This window comes from Platalea leucorodia (genome assembly GCF_965183815.1).
Source record: "Platalea leucorodia genome assembly, chromosome: 7".
Lineage (NCBI taxonomy): Eukaryota > Metazoa > Chordata > Aves > Pelecaniformes > Threskiornithidae > Platalea > Platalea leucorodia.
The window spans coordinates 6,969,436-6,993,251 of record NC_138829.1 but is presented as its reverse complement, the minus strand read 5'-3'; the positions used below and the strand labels follow the sequence as shown (position 1 = coordinate 6,993,251).

The 23,816-nt window shown below is 37.7% G+C and overlaps 1 protein-coding gene across 1 annotated transcript in view; it reads right to left on the bottom strand.

Moving 5' to 3' along the window:
* LRRC9 (leucine rich repeat containing 9) overlaps nt 1-22,994 on the bottom strand; it is a gene marked incomplete at both ends in the record, with an annotated part of 39,562 nt that extends 16,568 nt beyond the window's left edge. Inside the window, 22 exon segments of the mRNA XM_082318852.1 lie at nt 2,491-2,562; nt 2,566-2,628; nt 3,567-3,656; nt 3,660-3,692; nt 5,457-5,519; nt 5,521-5,658; nt 6,104-6,172; nt 6,174-6,224; nt 7,528-7,540; nt 7,542-7,576; nt 7,579-7,737; nt 8,783-8,817; nt 8,820-8,901; nt 9,884-10,029; nt 11,103-11,154; nt 11,158-11,239; nt 12,107-12,188; nt 19,927-20,036; nt 20,545-20,612; nt 22,020-22,160; nt 22,738-22,910; nt 22,913-22,994. Coding sequence (XP_082174978.1) covers nt 2,491-2,562; nt 2,566-2,628; nt 3,567-3,656; nt 3,660-3,692; nt 5,457-5,519; nt 5,521-5,658; nt 6,104-6,172; nt 6,174-6,224; nt 7,528-7,540; nt 7,542-7,576; nt 7,579-7,737; nt 8,783-8,817; nt 8,820-8,901; nt 9,884-10,029; nt 11,103-11,154; nt 11,158-11,239; nt 12,107-12,188; nt 19,927-20,036; nt 20,545-20,612; nt 22,020-22,160; nt 22,738-22,910; nt 22,913-22,994 — 1,839 coding nt within the window.
* Nucleotides 22,995-23,816: the final 822 nt, after the last annotated feature.

Sequence of the window (23,816 nt, the reverse complement as noted above, 5' to 3'; positions counted from 1 at the left end):
ATATGAAAGAGAAAGATAGTTCCAATGCATATTTTTCTCTGCCTTTGGGAAGAACAATGATGAGATTCTCATAATTTACATGCATAAAAAAATACTTTCGTTAATAACTAAAAAGAATCTAAAACCGGAACTACTCGTGTTAACATTTTTAAAGCAGGCATTTTTCAATCAACGGTATTAATGAACCTGTTGAAGAACTTTCTGAGCCACTCATCAATTCATTTTATACAAATGATAGCATGCTTGGGAAATTCTAGAAGGTTATGAGCAAACTGAAGTTATAATAGTATTGAGGATAAATAGGATGACCAGAATAGGTCAGTTGGCTTGATATCATCCTTACGTATCAGTGAAAGGCTGATATGCAACACAGTAAATAGTTACAAGTTAATGGCCTTATTAATAGATGCCAGTATGGTACATAGGAAATAAAACTGAATATTAAATTGCTTTTGATGACAATTTAAATGTATTGATAAGATTAATATCTTCTGTCTGATAATGTAATAAAAAATAATTATATCCAAAAGTGAATGTAACTCTTGTTCAATAGACAAAAACTGGTTAGAGGATGGATCTCAAAATCTAACTATAGAAAGAAAATCCTCACTTTACAGAATATTTTTATTGATGTTTTGCTCGAAATTCTTTTTCTCAATGACCTACCAAAAGAGAGCAGGAGTTTCTTCCTGGTAAATTAGGAGATGACATAAAGATGTTAGTAAGGTCAGCTGTAAACAACAGTTTTATAATGACTAACATGGTGGCCCTATTTAAAAAGCACATTTCTGCATAGAACAAGTTGTAAATTATGTAGCTAGGAACAGAGAAATTCACACTCACATGACGAAAGACAGTCTCTCCGGAACACTGAAAAGGACTAGAACTAATGACAGAAAACCAGATGAATATGAGCTTGTACTGTTGCCACAAGGACACACATGTCAGTTAATATTTAATCGTTGGACTAGTGAGTAGGATTAGGCAAGTGGAATTATTTCCTGGTATATCATTTTTAGTCCACTGCTGGAAGTTTCTGTATAGTTTTGTAGGAGGCCATACATAAAAACCATGTGGACATAATGAAACATGTTCAGAAAGGAACTAGAATAATGTCATGAGAACTAAAAAAACACTTTATAATGAGATGCTTAAGAAGTCCAACCTAACTTAGTTTCTTTAAGATAAGATAAAGCAGGATGATTTTGGCTAAATAAAGCAAAGACTTCTGGTCCTTTAGAACATCTGGTTCTGCTTCTTCAGAACACCAGAAAGAGTCAAAATGAGACCCAGTGGATTAAATTTGATAGTAGCCAAATTTGTATTAGAAACAAGATAGACATGACAGAGAACGATGAGAGGTAGATTCACTGTTACTTGAAATCTTTAAACACTAAGAGTGGGTTTCATATCAGCAAAACAATATCAGCTACAGAGATATCTCCATCTGTGGTGGCTGGTTGGGCTCTCTGGTAGGATGCAATTCACTTCAACCTACAGTAACCCTCTAAACTGTTAGGTGACTTATGTCCCCAAACTATTTTTGTTTCTGCACTGTCTATAAAAGGAATGTAGGGTGACTATTTCAAATGTTGTTATCTACACTGCACGTAAGCAAAGTTAGGTGATATTAAGCCTAACCTGAAAAGTCTGCTGTAGTTCAAAGAGATGGTATGAAATTGATGTAGAAATTACCATGTCATGCTTTCTTGCCTGCTTTATGCATAAAGTCAGTCTAGAGAATCTTATTAGTACCCCTTGGTCTTAAAAATCTATTACTGCTAAAAAGACAGTTGCACTGCAAAATAAGCCTTCGGCTGGGGCTGCACAGCTAGAAGGCGCGTCCCCTGGGCGGTGGATAGGGGATCCCTCTCTGGAGGGTGCACCAGATAAAATTGAAGAAGGTGCCGCGAACCAACGCAGCCTAAGGGAAGGCCACCCTGACAGAAAAACCACTGGCCCTCCAAGTCATGGGGGTTGGGCAGGAGGCCAACTACCTCCTCCCGGAAAAAAAAATAAAAAGTTGCAGAAACAACGAGCATCAGAAATGGCGGAGATGGAGAAAATCGGTAACGAAGTGAGGAGGAGGAGATGGAGCTGGACCGGTCGTGTCCTGAGGGGGAAATCAACGGAAGACTGCGCTGTGGCCCTTGACTCCAGAGCACGCAGCCGCGGACCGATCGAAGTGGAAGAACGATGTTCGCGCCTTGTGTGCCTCCTGGCACTGAGAGAATTCAGATTCAGATTCAGACTGCAAAATAAGTAACTTAAATGCCTTCTTTGGGATATCCTGGACCTCCTGTGAGGCATCTGAAAATGGCCATTCTCAGAGCTCAGGGACAAGGTAACTATTGGTTAGACTTGAACGTGTTCAGAAATTTTTTTTTTAACCAAAAAGCATAAAACCTTTAACCTAAGACAACAAAAGAAAACTTTTACAGATATTCATCTAAGTATTAACCTAAATACATTAAACAGCATCAGCCCTACCATTGAATACCAGTTATTACAACACATCTGCAAATCCACCTTGTTCTTGCAAATTTGAGACAGAATTTTAGCTCAAGGAAATGCATTGAGAATGGCAGTTTTTTCTTCATTGGTCCTAAAATATTCTAACAGAGACACCTGAGGAAAAAAAAAAGAAAACACTGTATTAAGTATACAATATAACTAGATATACTATACATACTTCACAGCTCAGCAGATAGTAAATGGCATAAAAATCCTGCCATTCTTGGAAAGGGAAAGTGATATATTAGTAGACATAATAATTCATAGATCTAATAAGTTTAATAGTTTGCAAGACTTCCATAGATCTTGCACATATCAAGTTTTTAGAGTTTTCAGTGCATAAAACAGAGAAGGTAGACATCATTAAAATGCTCTATATTAACTATAGTCTGTTTTCTGTGAAGATATTTATCCATTTTTTTTCAGGAAGACATGATCGTACTCAGCATGTGAGCAGACATAGTTTCATTGTGACTGTGCTGTGACCATATAAGAGTTGTGTTAGCATGATACTGAGTTCCAACCTATTCAGCCCATTGACTGTGTTGGCTTAGAATCACAGCCTAGGATTCAGGAGTGCTTTGGGATATAGTCCAGAGCTTAAGTAGAACAAGTTTGTGCTCAGGGGTTGGTTCATATTTGCATATAAAATACTCTGAAAAATTACCTACTGAAAAGACCTTAAGACAAGGGATTTGGCACTAGATACTTAAAAAAGCCTGTAGAACTATCAGTTTATCCTGCTATTTTCCTCTCCATTGTTTCTATTTGGCAAACACAGTTACTTTCTTGCATTCTGAATTCAGCAGATCTTGAACATGACTGTTTCCAAGATCATGCTAGAATATAGTTTTTGGTACCAGTAAAGATCCTTGTAAAATTGGTGTTTATTAAATAATTTCTGACCTACTGCCAGAGGCAAGGACAAAACTTCTACCTTCACAAAAACTAGAAAACGAAATGTTCTTTAAAAAAACAGGTGCAGAACTATTCCTAAAGCTTTCCTTTTCCATAGTGTTTGCTATAAGTTACAACAAAACAGAACATCAAACCTGGGTCATCTTTGATCCTGCAATATATTGTAATGCTTCTGCAGCTTCTTCATTAGAAATCAGGACTCCATGTAGGTTAGTGAGAGCCTTTCATTGGCCAATGACGCTCAGCTGCAACGAGGCAGGCCTGAAGAAAGGAATAAGGTGTTACAATTTTTTTAAATTGCCTATGTAGTTTACATACAAGAAAAAGACTTGCATTTCCTTTCTGTTTAGTGTACTGTCATCTCATGGATGTCAAGAGCTAGAGCTTTGCTACGATCTTTGACAGAGCCACTGTGTCATCCCTGCCTACGTAGTTTGCTGGAAACACATGAGACAAGGTACCTTTGGGCCAGTTTTGATTGTCCTGATTTTATGTGACATTGATGGTAATAAACTGCTCTGGAGTCACATGGGCTAACTCAGAAGTTTACTAAACTTATGAAGCTCACTAACATGTAAGATTTATTAGTATTTGTTTTTATGATCTAGGAGTTTCATTTATGACCTAGAAATATTACAAAACACAAAGAAAGCTTCATAGGACACACAAGAAATGTTTAAAAGATTTAGAGGTGTCACTGAAACCTCAAGACCACCACCACAAGCCTATCCTATACATACAGAATATGTTAGAATGCCCACTAGTTTAAAATATAATATATAAAATATACACTTCTCACATAATGAATAACGATGTCTTTGTGAATGAAATATAGATATATTTTGACAGCCAAATAAGCCAAATGCAATCACTTATGAGCTCGATGGTAGAACATCCTCTGAGAGGCAGTAAGGATTTTCTGCTTTGCTCTGAACTGAACTAACTAGACATAGTGATTGGATGCCTAAGAAACTCTGGAGAGGCATAGGTTTAGCGATGTGTGCTACTCAAGAGTTACCGTGTTGACACACAGAGCTGATGACAAAGAGCACAGCAACATTAAAAGTTTAATCTGATAAAAACCTAAGTAATAAAAACAAAGAACCAGAGAGCAGAACTGGTAGCTCTTATTATTTCTTTTTATATCTTAGCATGTATTGAGAAGATTCATTGAAGCTTAATTGACAGGCCAAATAGACAAGGCAGCATCTTTTTGGATGCTTCCTGGGTGCCTCAATGGAGTTCTGTTTCCTGCGTTGGTTTGTTGTTCAAATTATTTAAGAGGAGAGGTATTCTATTCAGATAGTGCTCTCTTTACCTGACTTTGATTTGTACAAAATATTAAATTTAGTGTTAAACGATAATTAAAAAAACTTTTTAAGGAGTCTTTTAATGCCCCAAATTCATAAGGTTTAACTCTGCTGATTCTGACTGAGCCCTTTAAATATTGTTAAAATGTACAAATTCAAAGGGAATAAAGAACAGAGAGAAACATTTGTTCCAGAAGCTGGTTGGGCAACAGGAATGAATGGGAGTCAGTAAAAGGGCTGAGTATTGGCTTTCTCACCAAAGCTCCAGCCAACACAGCTGTGCTGCTGCAGACAGATCCATGCAGTAACAGGGAGACTAACAGTGTATACACGCATCCCCAAGGCTAGGAACTGTCTCTGCTCCCACCCCTTATTCAGTGCAGCTGAGACAGCAAAATTAAAGCCAGGGCTTGGTTTTTGATATCTGGCACAGGCCACCAATAAATTTAATTCTCAAGGGAAGCAAAAAAAAAGGAATTATGCCTCAGAGATGTCTCTGAGCAAAAATGCCACACAGCTTATTCACTTGCTTCGGCTGTGACTACAAAAAGAAGTGAAGGCCCTGTGAGAACAAAGATGCCATCACATGATCATAAGGCTTCTTACATTGCAAGGGCCTTAGAATTAATAAGGTGCAGGACCAGATTTTAAGCCTTTATTAACTGTGGTCATGGTTAGAATGCTTTCCTAGGAATTTCAAGCGCTGATATGTACCTTATGCCATGGGTTGTGTGTGATGTCAAGCCTGAGGAAGTTGGGAGTGTGTTTATGTAAGAAAGACTTTTATATCTTCCCTGGACTTTTTCAGCTGGTTCCAGCTCAGGTTGAAGAACTGCCATTTGCTTAAGTCTCTAACACCCTCAAGAGTGATCACAGGGTTATGGCTTGCATCAAAATATTCCATCAAATGGTTGGGCTGCAAGCAAATAGTTGCATGGCCAAAAGTGTCGCAAAAGAAACTTTGGTTAAAGTAATCAGACACATTTAATCTTTAAATAGTCTTAACTGAATCCAGTGCCTGGGACTCCCCTTGCTCAGTACTGGGTCTGCTGAAGGAGACCTAATGTGCTCCAGACGTGTTACTCTATTTGTTAAAATGAAATGACTATTATAAAGGTCAGATGGGTGGTAAAGTGATATCACTGTAATACTGTGATTCAAAGTGGAGACAGTATCAACAGGCACCAAAACTGTGGGCTGCTAATAATATCACAGTATTCATGATCCTAGTTTAGTCCCCCATTCTGTTCCCCTGTGTGCATCCTGGCCCAATCCTGTCTTGTGAGCACACCCCACAATGTAAGAATATTTATGCTAGTAAATGTTCCTTAAAAAAAAAGAATTAGAGCTTAATTTCTCATTAGATGATAAATATTATTTAAGGAAGTAAATTCATTAAAGCTGATGATAAGCTTTTGAAGTGTTTTTAAGTCTAGAAATGCCCTGCAGCTTACTCAGGCTGTTCCCATTCAAATTCAAAACCTAGGCCAAAAGTAGATCAGAAATTACAATTTTACCAGACACGCAGCCAAATTCTGTAATACTCCATGGCCCTCTTTAAAATGAAAAAGCTTCAACTGATGGAGTGCAAATACAAATACTGTCCTACTGGTAAACCATAAGAAGGCTATAAAATGTGAATCCAAACTAATGTGAAATAGTGAAAAGACAAGAAAGGCTATGATGACTCTTTTTCACTTATTTGAAGACTATTTATTCTCTAACTTCTCTCTGAAGTAAAAGTGACCTGGGTAAGATGGTGAGTCAGACAGTCAATCGGTTCACAGGAGAAGGGAACAGATGCTGCCAACAGTAAGGAACTGGCAACTCTTCCATTACGAGAGAGCAGTATGGGAAGAGTGGAGCCGAGCAGAGACAGGCAACAGATCCTTAGGAAAAAGGAAAGTGAGATGAGAATTGCTAGTACCTCACTGCAAACACAGATCACTGGAAAGATAGCACTTTGGTAAAATAAGAAGAGAATTGTTATTCTCCTCTTTCTTAATTCTTTTTCCTCTTTCTTCTAAATAAGCTTTAGAAAAGAAAAAGTTTATTTGAAACTGTAAAAAAATGGGATTGAAAACATAACCATCAAGTATAAGAAATAACACCATCTCACAAACTAGAGTTAAAAATGGGACAGTTCAGAAACATTTCACTGTTTAATGTATCAGATATTTAGAAGTGCTACTTCATCAGAAAAGGTGGCTACTGAAGGTGCCACACAACAGTTATGCATGTGAATGCAATGTCAGAATTATGCATATAAATGTCCACCTGAAGAAGTGTTTTTCTGTGCAGCTATTATAACAATATGTATTTCTGAAGCTAAAATCTGAAGCCTGCTACAGTTTTGATGTGTTTTTTTTCCCTAGGATACATTCTTGTGATGTCAAATCTGTCAAAAAAAAATTATTTTCAAGAACAACTGGCATAATGGCATGAAGTCATGTATTTCATAAAAAGGCTGATAGTTTAGTTCATGTCCTAGTCTCAGATGCATTCTTCTTAAATTGTTTTTCATTGAAATTACTTGTCCTTTACACAATAGGAAATGCAATTAGTATTCAGCCCAGTTATTGTAATTCACATTGCATAATAACTGATAGGCAGAGGAACACAAGTTCTAGTGATAAGTAAATGTAAGCAACATCAGAATCGAGCCCAAATGGAAATGCTAGTTTTTAACTTTTGTGTTTGGCTTAGGTCATGAACCAACCTGAATGATAAAGTAACAATTACATAATACATTTATTTTACTGAAAATTTGACAGCAATACCTCACCTGTACCTGACTAAATATTGGCCTTAGTCACTGAAAAGGTTGTCTTTTTTAATTCAAGGAAGCAATCTGAGGCCTGACCTTTATTGTCGGCTCCATGTTCAAAACTTCCTCATCACGTTGCAAATTATGAAACAGAATAAATCTTTCTGTGCTTCTCTTTCCCTGTTCCACAATTGTATTGCACGTAGAAAAGCGACACTGTTTTTTGAGCTATATAAAATAAAAGGCATTTGAAATTTGTAAGCTTTCTAATTTTTAATTAAATAACAAATTTAATACTGAGCATAAAATGCGAGAAGTTTGATTAGGAAATTAATAGCAATCAAGTCAGGAAATCATCTTTCTGTAACACAGATCTGCTAGAAACTGGGTTTAATTGACTCATAATCAAAGCATTGCATAATGTTTTTGCTTGTATGGGTTGTTTTGTACCACACAGAACTCTGGCTAGAGTCAAAAGAAGTACACCTATGCACTGAAATTCTCAAAGTCCAAGAATCACAGTAGAGCAGCCTAACACTGGACCATGGGACCAGGCAGACCTGACTCATCAGTGAATTCGATTCTCTCCTTCCTTTCCCCAGAGCTGAACATCTCGCTTCCCCATACTCTCTTGTTTCTAACAGACAGAGTAACTCAGAGTCTGAAATGAGCCCTTCTACCTTGGCAGCAAGTTATGAAGTTAGATGAGTGAAACAGCAGCCTTATATGCATGTAAAAATGAATAGAAGGAATCAAGAAAAAACTTGTTCAGAATACCAGCTGAGAAGAAAATATATTTTCTTTTTTTTCAAAACTGCACATCTCACAATTTAAATCAAACAACTAAAGATCATTTACTTAGCAAGACCCCATGAAAAAAACATCCTTTGCACAGTCAATACTATAAGTTTTACTTTGGATGGTACCCCAGATAAAATAGTTCTTAGTGACAGAGGACTTAGTTTTCAGCTGCATTTCATTTAATCTGTTGAAACTTAGAGGATCTTTGCTTTCTTTGCTATACTTTTTACAAGTACAAAATAAGAGCCTCATCCAAATTTCACTACAACGAGTGGAAAGCTTCTCACTGACTTCCACAGAAGTTTTATCTGGCTCTGACAGAGTGGACAGATGAGAATCAACCTTAAACCTGGGCTTGTCGTGTTGTGTTAGTAGAACAGAATTTAATTCTACCTACTTGGTTTTTTTCTCTTGACCTGTGAAATCCAAAGCTTGCCTTCTAATATCATAGCAGGAAAAACAAGGTTCCTACCAGTGTAATGTACTCAGTCTCAGCAGTGTATTCTGCAGGACCAGTTCATGGTCAAACACAAACCACTCACAATGCCAACGGCTGCAGCCACAATTTCTCTGTTCCAAGGAAGCCCACGTTTCTAAAGTGGAGGAAATGGAGTAAATATTGTTTTTTAGCTAAGTCTGGTATTAATTTCAGAATATTAATAAGTCAAAAGTATCTCCTTCCATGAAGATGCGTTGGTTTTATTCCTTTTTGCCATACAGACTCACACAGGCTAATAAAGGAGTTTAACCCGGCTATCTAATACCCCATGTTTAATAAGCAACTGTCATATTCCAGCATGAAGATCGCAGCTTGTCAAAGACTACCTTAGATCCTGAGAGCATGGACAGCTCTCCTGCAGTGCTTTCATTGCTGCACTCTCCAAAACTACTCCATCATATTATGGTGTAATCACCTTCCAAATTAGCTTTCATTTCCTCCCTTCTAAGAAACCAGAAACAATCCCAGTTCCTTTATAAAGAGACAGATGTTGCTCCCTGTTAGCGTCTGGAAGATTGGAGGGCATATCAGAGTGAACAGGTAAAATTATTACTCAATTCCCACTCTGTTCTCTTGCAAAAAAATAGGGTAAAGCAGAATCTATCATTCAGAGGATACGTATGATACAGAGATTTAATCTGGTTACTTATAACAGTGTATTTCTCCTCAGTACTCATTTTTATTTTGCTTAAAGATAAAGCCTGTGGATTTTAAAGGTGAAGATTTCCTCTGCGGTATATGGATATTGCCCTTTGCCGCACTCACTCAATCCCGCTGTACAAAGAGTGGGTATGAAACTGCATGAAGTAAGCTACTTTTAGTGTGGACTAATGGCTGAACAGCAGTGTGGCACAGCTCACTTTCCCTCTGTGAACTAAACAAGCACAAATAATTTTTCAAAAAGAGGAATCTTCTTGCTTGTTATTGCCTTTCAAAACATGCACTTCAGCTGAGCAGAGACTGTGTTCTGAGGAATGAAACCTCTTGACACAACCCAAAGTCAAAGATGAGTTTAGAATACAAATATTAATTTAACCTTAACTTTATGCTAACAAGTGCCTACAAATACATACAATTGCCAGAATTAGATGCATCACTTTCTAGGCATTTCCATGGCCTGAATACTGAATTAGCTTCTGGGTAGTTGACTTGATAGATGGGATTCATTGCACAAGCTGGTGCACTGCAGCCAAGGAAAACTTTTGCAATTATTGCTTTCCCTAAGTGAGGGGAAAAAGACACTTAATGCTTCTAATTCTAGCTTGAGGGTGCAGACAGGATAATACAACAGTAGTGCTTAACGTAATAACAAGCAGGCTACATCTTGGGCTGGCAAATGAATGCTCTAATATGTATGTAATACATATTAATAAAAATATGTATTTTTATATATATTATGATTCTGGTTTTATGTTTTTTATGAAACAAATCTCCTTTGGCAAAAAAGATTACACTGTGAAATCTAACATTTGTAGCCGGCTAATATTTAAAGCCAGTGAAATCAGAAATACAAGTAACTTCATAAACAGTGGAACCTGTGAGGCCAGGTATCCTTTGGACTTGTGTCTTCCAACCTCTTTCTTCCATACTGCAGCAAACCCAGCTTCCCCAAGCTTCCTACGACACCAAGGCCAAGCAAAAGGTAGTATGTGGAGTGGCTAGTCTCAAGCTATATATGTGCTGACAAACTTGCCAGAAGCCCATGCTGACTGCCCTGTTGGCTGGTGCTAAATGAACCCCAGAAAAGCTGAGAAATGTCTCTTTTCTTTGTGGGGAGGAGGAGAGGGAAGAGAGGTGTCCTAATTCAGGTTAAGCCACATTTCTACAAAAATCATAAATACTTAATTACCTTTAAGACTTCTGTACTTTTTTTTAATTTCATTGAAATGTGATCATTCCTAAGCCACTTCAATGACCAAGTCACACAGCATGACTATTTTTCCTTTCCATGCCCTGTCCTGGACACGGATTTGCGCCCAATGTATTTGTGCCTTTCCTTGCTTATCTAGAAAAGATCAGACATACCTAAATATTTCTCACATGAGGACATCTCTCATAGATGCTTCAAACTCCTGTCTGGGAATTAGTCCCAGTAGCCCAAGCCTTTTGTGGAGCTTTCTAATACGTAGAAATGCCACTGGGACATATTTCAGCAAAGTTTCAGAGCTCCTTTCAAGGCTGCACATGCCATCTCATGGCCATCTACAGTATTTACAAGATGTCCTTTCTGTAACAGCAATTCTGCAAACCATCTAGCAAATATTTTACAAGATCTTTCCAAACTTTGAATTACCATGCTTGAATGACTTCTCAGGATCACTGCTGTTTTTGTCTTCTGCCTTAGCTTATTGTTTCAGAAACTCTGTTCTGGGACATTCACATATGCTTAGTCTGTTACAGAGAAGAAAAGCTTTTTTTTCTGTCAGACTGCTGCAAAGATTAAAGCAAGGGCCAACTATCTTTATTTGACTGAGACCATCCCTTAAAAATGTAAACAAATTTAAGCAGCATGAAAATATAGCCATGAATTATGATAAGGGATGGTAGGCAGGGAAAGCAAAGAATAATGAATAAGAAAATAGTTTGTGGGGTCATTATTCCAACAGAATGAGAGATACGGGTGAGAAAATCAGATTGCTAGCTCTGTGGGATAAAGCCCATCTTCCTGTATGCTTATATAGCATTTAACACCACAAAAAGGAATCTCAGTGGGACGTCTGCAAACTAGCATGATATAAACAATAATAAAGCAAAACAGGACAATAGATACTGTATTTGAAAATACAATCTTGCCACCCAAAAATCTGGTCTCTTCTCAGAGCAAAAAGAGAAAGGCAGGTGTGCAAAAGGTTGGAAAGAAGAAAAGGAGAGCAATGGGGACTAGAGAGGAGTTGCCCTGAATTAATTTTCCTACTTTCTATTCTTTTCCTTCATAAGTCAGAAAGAAAACTTCCTTACCTGAAATATCTCCATCCTTGGCAATATTCAAAAGCTGTCTGGACATGGTCCTGCGCAGCCTGCTGTAAGCGACCTTGCTTGATCAGGTGGGTTAAGCAAGGTGACCTCCAGAAGCCCCTTCCACCCTCAACTGTTCTGTGAGTCTGTGAAAATACGTCTTCTATTCATAATTTCTTACTCAGCATGAAATAATATATTCCATCTGTCTGGCTATTTTACAGTCTGGAGACGGATGGGGTCACTGGGACAGGACTGACAGTTTCTAGGGTGATGACTGGTCTGACAATAAGGATCCATGCCAGAGGGACCCTACGTTTAGGGCTAGGTATCTGGAGATACCTAAATGGACTAGGATTAAATTTAGTCCCTGCAAATTCTAGTGGGGGGCACTGATGAGAAGTGGTGAGTGAGAAGAGACAATCTGCAATAAAAAGAGAAAGGGCGAGGAATGGACAAGAAGATGATGAGAAAAACTGGAAAGCATTAATCATGCCTTTGCCACAGATGGCATAAAGATGTGAAGAATGAAGCAGAGGTAACACGAAGAAATGTAATGAGAACAGAGGAAGAAAACAGAAGAAAGATGAACAGAAAAATGATGAAAGGAGGGAGGAAAAGAGAGCAGCACTTTTCTGCCTGCTCTCTTCTCTGCTATCCTTTACTAAACAACAGCATTCTTCTGTCCACAATGTAGTATACCGCATGCACTTCCAGACCCTGGAAAATATTCTCCAGAATTTGTAGCAGCTACTTTTCCTTAACTGGCAATTCAGGGTTGCATACATAAGAGAGAGATTCCATCTTTTCTTACTAAGAAGCTACAAAGAGAAGAAATAGGGAAAGACTCCAGGTTTTCATTATGCTGTTGCAAAAGCAGGCAAAAGACAAGAATAGGCATTCTGACCATATAAAGTTTATGCATTGCACAATATTTACTAAGAATCTGAATCTGAATTCTCTCAGTGCCAGGAGGCACACAAGGCGCGAACATCGTTCTTCCACTTCGATCGGTCTGCGGCTGCGTGCTCTGGAGTCCCAAGGGCCACAGTGCAGTCTTCTGTTGGTTTTTTCCTCAAGACATGACCGATCCAGTTCCATCTCCTCCTCCTCACTTCATTACTGATTTTCTCCATCTCCGAGTTGATGCTTGTCGTTTCTGCAACTTTTTATTTTTTTTCCGGGAGGAAGTAGTTGGCCTCCTGCCCAACCCCCATGACTTGGAGGGCATTTACTAAGGATAACAGACTATAATTAACACAAATTCCATAATACTGATGTTCACAGTAATCATGAGATCTGTTGCAAGACTTTTTTTTTTTGCCCTGCCTCTTTACAATCAGTAAGAGTAGTCTCCATGTTCTGTATTACATAAAAAAAATTATTTATTTGCCTCTGAAACCACAAGTCTTGTCTTTGCTAAAGATCCCTAGCAGGCAGGTAGCAATAGCATGGGAAGAAAGAGAATAGTACAATAAATGTTGACAGCAGATCCAGAGCCCCATACAAATACTACAAAACTGTTGATAACTTATTTTCTTCTTGAAATTCTTTTTGATAAGAATGCCATTTCTGGTGATTTTCAACACTGCAGTTTGAACGCCAGCAGGTTAGTATGAGGATTTGATTAATTATTGCTGGACTTCTCTGCTAAAATAGGCATCAGACCATGAGGTTTCAGGTTAAGAATTGTGTTGGGCTGATAGTTGCTTCTCAGGGAAGATGCATAAACTGCCTATCACCAACTGGAATGGGCTCTACTACAGATGAAGGGAGCCGATCTGGCTTATCCATACTAGGAGCTAATACAATGAGACAGTTTTTCATACAACCTGGAGGATATCCTACCAGCATAATACAGAGTGCATTGGGGAGCTTCCTGAAAAGTTTTGTTCTCTACAGGTACTATGAAAAGAGCTCCTAAAATCATTAGCTGTGCCAATCTGACTTCCCCATGGGCCAAAAAAAGTGCTAGAAGTGGGTAGTTGAATTGTCTGATACAGATTACTACCTCAAATGACTTCAGGTAAAGCTGTAAGTGAGGGTCATTTGCTGTTTCCAGCTTTAAGTGAAGAGTAGCAAGGGGTGAACAAATCTGTTTTACATTGTATTTGAATGGACTAGAGCTCAATAGTGGTGTTTCAGCTATGGGGGAAAATAACTTTTGGCTAAAGGCTTATAGGAAAAAATTTGGAAGTGGTATGATCCACAAGACCATCTCTGCCCACCTCTGAATGTTTCTTGTGGCTACGCTGTTTCTGGGTCAAACCATACTCCACTCCCCAAACCCCCAAAACAAACAAAAAACCCCCTACTACTCCTCCACAAAACCCCCACCAAAACCAAACCATGCTGAGCCATGTTATGCCATTAACTGAAATACTGTATCTCAGAATGGGCATGCTTTGAATCCCAGGGAATGTGTTTTGATCTTAGCAGCTAAAATGTCCTGAGCTCAGAGAGTACCTGCTGTCCCTCAGGGAGAAAAGATTTTGCTTTCAAGATTGAAAAGGTCTTCCAGCTCCCTCCAAGCTCTCAGCTCTGATTTCTACACCCAGAAATCACACATACATTTGTATGTATAAAACAAACTTTCACATACCTATAAACATAGTAAATGCACATAAAAAGATGAAAAACACTATATTAACTGTACTAAAATCATAACAATACAGTCACACATATCAAGTCAGCCAACTGCTCAGTATGCAAAGGAAGAAATGGATTCAACGGGGGTTCTGTCTTAGCTACAAGCACACAAATGGGTATCCTAAGACCATTGCTCCACTGGTGACACGGTTCTACAAGCTGCTTTGGGCAGATGTGTCCCAATACTTATGACAAAGATCATGGCTGCATCACAAGTCTCAACCTGATTCTTGGAAGGCAGTGAAATAAATGAGCACAATCACACAAATTTCAAAGTTGAGACTTGCCCAGAAAATCTTGAGACTTATCTGCATGGATACAAATCCACCTTGTGACTGTCCTGATGTATGCCTATGCTCTCCTGTGATACAGATGAAATACAGATGTGTATACATCTGGGTGGCATTTGTTTTGTTTCTTCATTGTTCATCTACTGCTGCTTTCCACTTTCAGAAATACGGCCACTCATAACAATATTTACTCTGTTTTCACAACCAGATTAGGAACAGATGAGGTAAGACCCAGATGCTAACAGCAAAAATCTGAACCAATTCTCATGCTTGGTATTTTCTACCAAGCTATCGACCTCTGAAGCCCAAGAGCCAATCATAGAAACACCAAGCACAGGGACTTTGGGGAACTTCAAGCCACATCTATCTGGGTAAAACTTCTAATAATCCTAAATTATTTGATGCTTTGCAAAATGTTTCTGTTCTTATAATCACAAAGTTAACTTTGTTCACAGGCCAATGATACACTAAATAGCTCTTAAAAATTAAGCGCTTACTCTGCTACAGTGAAAATGTTTTACAGAAATACTTGAAACTTCTCCTTAAATTTCAGCGTCAGAATTTGATTGTGCACCCTAAGATGCGATTTATTTTCATTCCCATGATACTGTATGCTCTGAAGTCCCAGGTACAGAATAGTGATTGAAATATATAACAAGAACTAAACCCATGTGCAGAAAGGCACAGAAGAGAGCACTAAGTTAATAATATTTCCTTCTTGTTTCACACTGAATTTTTCAGTGCTATCTACACGATTTTCTTCTGTTTCCTATTCAGAAGAAAAATCACAAGCAATACCTCTAGCCTGTGTCATTTCATTATAACTCTGTTCTCCCAGATGGAGACAAATAAATTTACCTTATTTTATTCAAATGCTGCATTCAAAGTTAAGCATCAAACATCAATATCTAATCATATGTGATTCATTATGTTCCTTTTCTCTATTTGCACTGTCATATTTAAAATCTATTTAAATCCTTCTGCACTCTGCAAATGAGCAGTTCCACTATACTAAGCGTAATTATGCAGAAAGCGAGCATGGTTTGCAAGAACCTACAAGAGTTTCTACAGTGAAACTTGAGAAAGAGGAGACAGTTCACTGGCCAGGCAGAAACGTGGGGGCAGAAGCTCACCTATTCCCTGTGGTACATAAGTCAAATCACTTCAAAAATATGTGGCCATTTTCTCTGTGTCTCACTCAGAAGACAATAAACTCCCATACTTCCATCTGATACTGTAAGATTCCTTAAAGATTATTATATATAACCAACCTAGAAATGCAGTAGGTTCTCCAGTCTTTCAATCAATGGAAAGTTTTCTTGAAAAACAAGAAGATATAACAGTCAAAATCCTTACTGCAACTAATAAAAATATTGCTCTTTCTCAAACAGATTCTGTGCTAAGATTAGTCATCCAAAAACCTTTGGTTTGGCTTTCATCCCTACAAGAGTCATTTATTAATGTCTCCTTGCCAAAACAAAAAGATCCTTGGCTTGAGAAGGTGGCATTAAAAGTAAGAGGAATGCTATTTATAAACAACCTCAAATGCAACCTGTAAGTACAGAACTACCTGCAGCTCTGACAAACATCCCTGAACACAAAAAGAAGGCATACCTGAGGTGGACAAGCTTGGAGTACTCAACCAGAAAACAGTCCTTGAAATACTGCCAGGCTAAATTTGAATCTCCTCTCAACTGAGCGTCAAGGTTATTCATATAAAGCTTATGTAAGCAACTTCTAATGCTTCTTTACAAGTAAAGCTGTGTAGGAACTTAGAATAATCATTATCATTGTTGTTAAAAAGCAATTGGATAGCTTGCTTATTCTTTTATCTTCCTTTTCTAAAATGAAGGGCTTCATAAACAGGTAAGAAAAAAATAAAGGCAACAAAAAAAAATCAGTCTTTGTGGGCTCAAAGCTTCAGCCTAGTACACCATCAAGAGAAGGAGAGGGGAGAGAGTGTTTCCTTTCTTGCCAGCTATCTGCAAATGGAGTCTGTGGGGCACTGATGTTTCAAAATACTCCAGATTCTTGTAATAAATTTGTTTTGTTAAAAAATATTAACTTGGAATCATAAGAAACAGATTCTAGTTTGAAGTATCTTTAAAAGTTTACCATGGATTATTTGATAGAACTTCTTCAAAGTGAATGTTTCCCACTGTTTCCAATTCCATCAACAAGAACTGTGGTACCAGATTAAAACTTTTCTTCATTTCCACTTGGAAATATTTTTAAATTCTGCCTGGAACAACATAACAGGACAAATTAACATAATTTTGATGTTTTTTTAAGCAACAAATTTAGACAAATGAATGATTACAGAAAGATTTTTTTTTTTTTAAATCTGATAGACTACAGCTGTGGATATAATGATCCTAATACGTGGATATACTGGTCCTATACCGATCTGTAATACCAAGCTTCATCCACTTCACCCTCAGCATTGTTCTGTAATCATTAACTTACGAGAATCACCTCCTCAAGTAAGAGAAGGTCTTAGTTTGCTATTTAGTATTCATAATGACGTCAGTCCAAATTGCAGCACTAATGAAACCATGCTGGACTTGGGTGCAGTGTGAGGCACTGGCATGAAATCAGTGGCAAGTAACAGCAACAAATTTCACAGTATGTTTAAATTCTCCCACGCCTCCATCAGTTGTTCCATCTTTGAGATGATTGGCAGTCTTTCCCTCTATCAACAAGCTTTAGAACAGTACTACTTCGGTATACTATTTACACTCCAATGCAAAACCTAAATGATTTGATGCTTTTGGGGCCTGATGCACTACAGACTCTTTGTACTACACTTGTAGACAGGAACAGTGTTCATTGGCCTGAGACACAAAAACAAAGCAAGAACTGGCCAGATGAATGGTATGCCTTAGTTGTCCTGCAGAACATCAGAGAGAAAACAGGCAGCTTTCTACTCATCAGAAGAGAGCCATCCAATTCTCCCTTCATAAAAATTCTGTAGAATGAGCTTCAGACCCATGCTGGCATCCAACCCTAGGTCTATGGCATCACTGATATCCTCCACATGCCCTATTATGAAGGATTCTCTGTGTGTAGACTGTGTTGGCCATTGACTTTAGAGTGAATTTGACTCATGAAGTCCTAAGCTAGAATCAAGAATGACAAGAAAAAGAAGCCATTAAAATCACATTGGAATTACGGGGCGGGGGAGCAGGGTACAACAAACAGAAACAGAAAAACCACAGCACTTTGCTGGTTCTCTACTGTTTAAAGACCCAGAAAACTTTTCCAAGCACTGGTCCAATGTAACTACTCATCCCAGCTATTTTTGTTTAATCTTTTCCTATTTATTGAGATCACCAGTAATGGGAATGGCAGCATCTGTCTGCTAGAAGCTGGATCCAATAATTCAGACCACATAAGAGCTGCCACTTTAATGATATTTGCAATACTCTCAGTTTGGACCTTATAACAAAGAAATGTGAGACAGACTTCAAGTCCTGTCATTAATCTCCTACCTCCAGCCACCATCATACCCAATTATTCATGTCTGAAAAAATCAGAATACTGTTCTTGTACAATTCACTAAACGTACTCATTCAGTTTTCTATTCAGGAATGTTATTCTTTCCTTCAGTGCATTTATTTTTTGTAAGAATGCCTGTTCAAGACATGTCTTTTCTGTACTTCATTATCATGAACTGAATTTTCAGTTTCCAGATTCTTACTCCTTAGAGATTTATTACTTGATGTTTTACCCAACATTTGCAGCTTGGCCAATTCACGTTCCAGCTGATAAAAAGACCTCATTAGGACTCAGAAGCAAGAAGTTATGTTAAAGTATGGGAGGAAAATTATCTTATTTATGTTTCCTCAAAAGATAAGCCCTCCAGATGTGTACTAAAAAGCACACCTGAAAACATCAAAACAGAAGATTATTCTATTAAATTCAAACTCTTGATTGTCAATAGAAAAAGCTGAATTACTTGGCCAAAGGGACAGCTCTGCTCTGAGCAACTGCATATACTCTTCTGTTGTATACTGGCTCATATCCCAGTCTTACTCATATCAATTAGACCATTGTTTCACCCAGGCAGGACTGATCCCTCAGTGTGACTTCATTATGATGCAAGTCTCAGCAACAAAAAGAGAGTTAGAGGGTACAGTTAAAATGGAACTGCAGCTTTTCTTCAGACACCTAAGGGCAGGGATCATTTCTCTCCCCATGTCTGATTACTGTGTGGCATAGTAATTGCTTTCTGCTTTGTGGAAGCAAAACTTTTTTGCATTCTTTTTTACGAGGTAATTCTTTAGGATCGATCAAGCCACTATACAGCTGAGATTAAGTAAAACAAGAGAATAAACTACTCATTCCTTTTCAATAACAAGCAAGGGTTTGGCTCCCAAGTATAAAATTTCCATAAAACTCTTCTTAAAGAAAGCAACTTAGTTCACTCTGCCTACACACCCCAATGTGAATATTATTTAGAATATTCATATATATGCACTAACTATAGACACTTCTGACAAAGAGATGAGGTGACTGAAGCACGTGTCTGCTTCCTAGATACTACTTGATCTACATATGGCAAGCAAAGGAGGAAGATATGACCATAAAGGCATGAGCCTGCACTGGCAGACTCCTTGGTCTGTGCACCCTTGATCAAAAGAATCTGTTGACTCTTGATCAAAGTACTTTTAAGGGGTCCTATTTATGTAATCAGCGATATTTTTTCAGTTATATTTGTATAGACATATGTGCAAAGAGCTCACTCAAAGTGCATTAAAGACCTACTAGGACTGGTTACAAACTGCTGTACAGAAAATCTGTGACACAGGTCTTTTAATTTTAGAATAACTGCAGTTGCACTGATGCAACTACAGTCTGACTCTAATCCATTATGTTGCTTATACTGTTCTTAAAGGAAGAGGAACAGACTAATCAGTTGGAAATCAGAAAAAAAAAACCCAAACAGTACCTTGAGAGCTGGGTGAGAAAGAGCTTTCTAATCTGCAAAACACAGACCTTTTGGAAATGTTTATGTATCAGCTAGAATAGAGAATAACCACGATAATCTGGGAACTCAGCAGGAAGGTCCTCTGCAAACACCTGTACTGGATGAATAAAAGAAGTAACTTGAAACTCAGTTTACCGCATTAGATGAGTATCTTCTCTAGTCCGCTGTTCTGGACTGGATCTATAAGGCTTCCTTCTTGGTGCAGTTAGGAGCCCCCTGGTCAAAGCACTTACCTAAGGCTTGAGACAGCAGATTCAAATAATTACGATCCTGGCAGAACTGAAACTGGAAATGGATCTCCTGCAACACATTAAGTGTCCTAGAAACTTGGCTGTTGATTATTCTGAAGAATAATTAACACAAACAATCACATCATACATGTAATATATTTTCCATTTCCACTCTAAGTGCAGGGATAGCATTTGGAAGATCTTTTTATTACAGATAAAGATAAACCAAGAAAAATTAATAGGTTCTCTAGGATCTGTTCAGAAATGCAGTCATGATTTACATTTCCATTTATAACCAAACAGGCTTGATTTAAACTAAAAGCCCTTTGTACCAAAGGCAGTGAAAAAGAAAAATAAATATATGCACAAATCCCACGGATACCTATTTTCTGTCTTTGACATGGCTACAGCAATGGAAAGCAGTCTGGAGTAAACAAAGATGAGCCCTAGGGAGTTTTGACACAGACTTTGGGATGATCAGGGCTAAGTGTATTGGATATGACTCTGAACCATGCAAGTTAGTAGGAAATTTTTATTACAATGAGAGAAAGATTAAACCATGTACATAAATCCTTGGTAGTATTCAGAATACTCATGCTAGAAATACCAGACTGATATCACCTTCCTATTTTTTCTCTTAAGTTTCCAGTGAGGTTGACCTCTTGCAAATTCCGTAGAGTATGTAAGCCCTGTGAATGTTTTAAACAATACAATTTTAATCTAATATAGCACTGCAAATGCTGAAGAGCCTGTAGGCTAAGAGGCAGATCATTCAAATGTAAAAACAAATTTGACTGGAGTCTGAACAATGTTAGCCTCTATCGTAAACTATAGCTTTCTTTTGACATGGAAAGAGAGAATGCATTTTGCTGAAAGGGAATTAGCTTGGAAAGCCTTTGTAAATGATACTGCAATGAAAATAAAGCCAGACCCCCAGCCTTAGTTTCACAGCTGTGCATGAGAAACCTAACAGATTATGCCCCATGTCATGAATACTCATTAGCTTTTGGCTGCAGCCCATGTCTTGGCCTCAGGATATCATGAGAACTACATCACTGCTGTCAATCGTTTCTCTCCATGATGACACTGCAGTTCTTTGCAGTGAGATGCCACTAGTGTTTGTAGTGTCCTTGCTAATAAATAGTAATTTCTGGAAACACTCTACTGCCTTTACACTTGTACTTTGTCAGCTGTAATTTCTAAGTCTTCCCTTTCCTTTCCTATTATCATGCCCAGCTTCGATTTCTCTCTCCTCTTTTCTATGGCTTTGAAGGTTCACAGTGATCTGGTCTCATTCATCCCTATCAGCATCTCCTACTGCCCTAACTACTTTTATCTTGGTATCAGTATCTCCCTCTGCCTTTTTTTCATGTACTCTCCCAAGGGAAAATGGACTGAGCTGCAGCAATTCTGTCTCCCTGTTGGGGCGTGAAGAGTCAGGTAATGCAGAAAGCTACATGGTCTTTTGCTAGAAATGGACATTTACACATTTCTTCTCCCTTTACATGCCAAACTGCTAATCACAGAGCTCTTGCTGGTTCTGGACTAGCTTCCAACTCAAATGTTAGCATGAAGAGTACTAATTTTGGGGGGATGAAGAGTACTAATTTTGGGGGGAAAGGGGAGAAACCAATTTTTCATAGACCTAATTTGATATATGACAGCATGAGAAAAACCCAGGATAAAACTTCTCCTGAACAGAAGTTAATCTCTCAAAGTTATAAAAAAATAAAAAATCCAAACACTGAAATAAACATTAAATGGCAAGGCTTTTACATAATACTGCAGTGCAGACAAGAATCTGCAGTTATAAAAAAACCCTAAAACCATCTTTTCCTCAGCAAGAATCTCAGAAGTCTTTGAAAAGAAGTGATTTAGTTAACTCTGCATATGCAGAAAACCTTGACAGCCAATCAGTTCCAAATAATGTTTCAGCCTAATTCTTTTAAATTGAAGTTTAAAATTGTCCTTTCTGTTGTTCAATAATTCTAAAAGTTAGCCCTACTTATTAGACACATTTATATACCATACAATTAAAATACCATACATTAGACAAATTTGAAGAAAAGAAATCATAACAAGGACACCAGACTCACCTCTCTATTCTTGATCAGGTTATTATTCAACCTAAGTACATTCAGCTTTGTTAGGGCTTCCAGATTTTCAATCCTGGAAATTTCATTGCAATAAAGATAAAGCTTTTGCAAATTTACACATTTTTGTAGACCATCTATTTTCTGCAATAGAAGAAGAGGTATTACTTTTCAGCACTGAACAACAAAATATCACTCTTTTTTGTCAAGATGCCATTAACTTGCACAGAAAATTGTTAGGTAGTTCGAAATAATTGGAGACCACACCGTCTGTGCAGACTTCTGCTAATTTAGAAAGCTTTTCAATTAAGCCAACAAAGAAAAAGTAGTAGCAGCTACAACAGTTCATGATAAATGATTATGTGTTTTTAAATACAGTATTATTTTCATTAAAATGTCTTCATTCTAACCAGTTTCCTGGAAAAGGTTTCAATGTAATTATTCTAGTTTTTAAAAATATTGTTTTTAATGAGAGAGAAAAAAATCCAATAATAGGTTCTAAATTACAAAACCCTGTAGTATGTAACAGATGTAATTTGATCCATATCTAAAATGGGATTTTTGGATACTTAAATAAAGAAGTGCCAGATCCTGACTCCTTTGAATAGTGCTTTCTTCCTTGAACAGACAAAAGGAGTGTTTGTGAAACAGTACAATTATCATTGTAAGGGACTGGAAATTGGCTAAAGTTGGCTAGAAAGAAAACTCATCGTTAACTTACCACTAAACAGCATTCAGCAATCCACAGCTCTCTGAGCAATAGGCAGTACTCTAGGTCTGAAATCTTTTGAATACCTTGCCCAGTGAGAAGGAGAGTAGTTATATTAGGGCAATATTTCATGCCTACAATTCTGGGATAAGCTGAGAAAAACATCTCCAGTGCTGCTGTTTTTATCCCTCTTGATCAACGTTCTTATAAGACAATCCGTTATGTGTGTACTGGAAATGAAATGCAACTATTATTCTCTTTATGTCCATACTGTAAAAAATACATGATACAGTAGAATGTCTTATTGCCATTACAGTCAATTAGAGATAGCTGCTTAACATCAGTTGTGTCTTTTAAAACTTCCTCTGCAGTAAAACGTGTTTGCAGTTTTGGCCACGTGCAGTATATAGCAGTTAAGTAGCTTGCTTCTGCTCCCAAAGCACGTTTGCAAAGTATTACATGAGTGCTTCATATCACACCTCAGAATGCACCTTCAATTTAAAACAAAATAATTTTCAATTAGGCTAATTTTAATGAAAATTAAAAACTGGAAATCCATAACTTTATCTATAAGCTAGTATATGTATGTGTATACATACACACACATACATGTACGAGGATAGATGGCGTGCTTTATCAATCTTATAGTTTTCCACTTCTGGAGTGGTTGTATCAAGTAAATGTAATAATAAAAGCTTTTGATGGGGAAAAAATAAAAAGTTTACATGGAATTTCATTCAGGGTGAGATTCAGTTTGAGATTAAGACATAAAGCATTAGGTATCCACACGTGTGCTTCTTGCATGTTAGTCAAGAGATTTAACCAACATAGCCAAAGGATCCTGGAAAGCCATTCAGATGACCAGACAGGAGGTGTTTACATTACACTGAATTGACTTATCCTATAGGTTCCCTTGACTATATTGGCTAAGGATGGGATTCAGAATATCCGTTGCGATTTCAGAGACCTTAAAGTATCCTGGAGCAGCTGTCCAGTAGGGTGGAGTTTTCTGTATATCCTCCTATATATGTGTGGTGTCTTAGATACCTTGAGGCAAGTAAAATGGCACTAGACAGCTGTGTATCTATGCA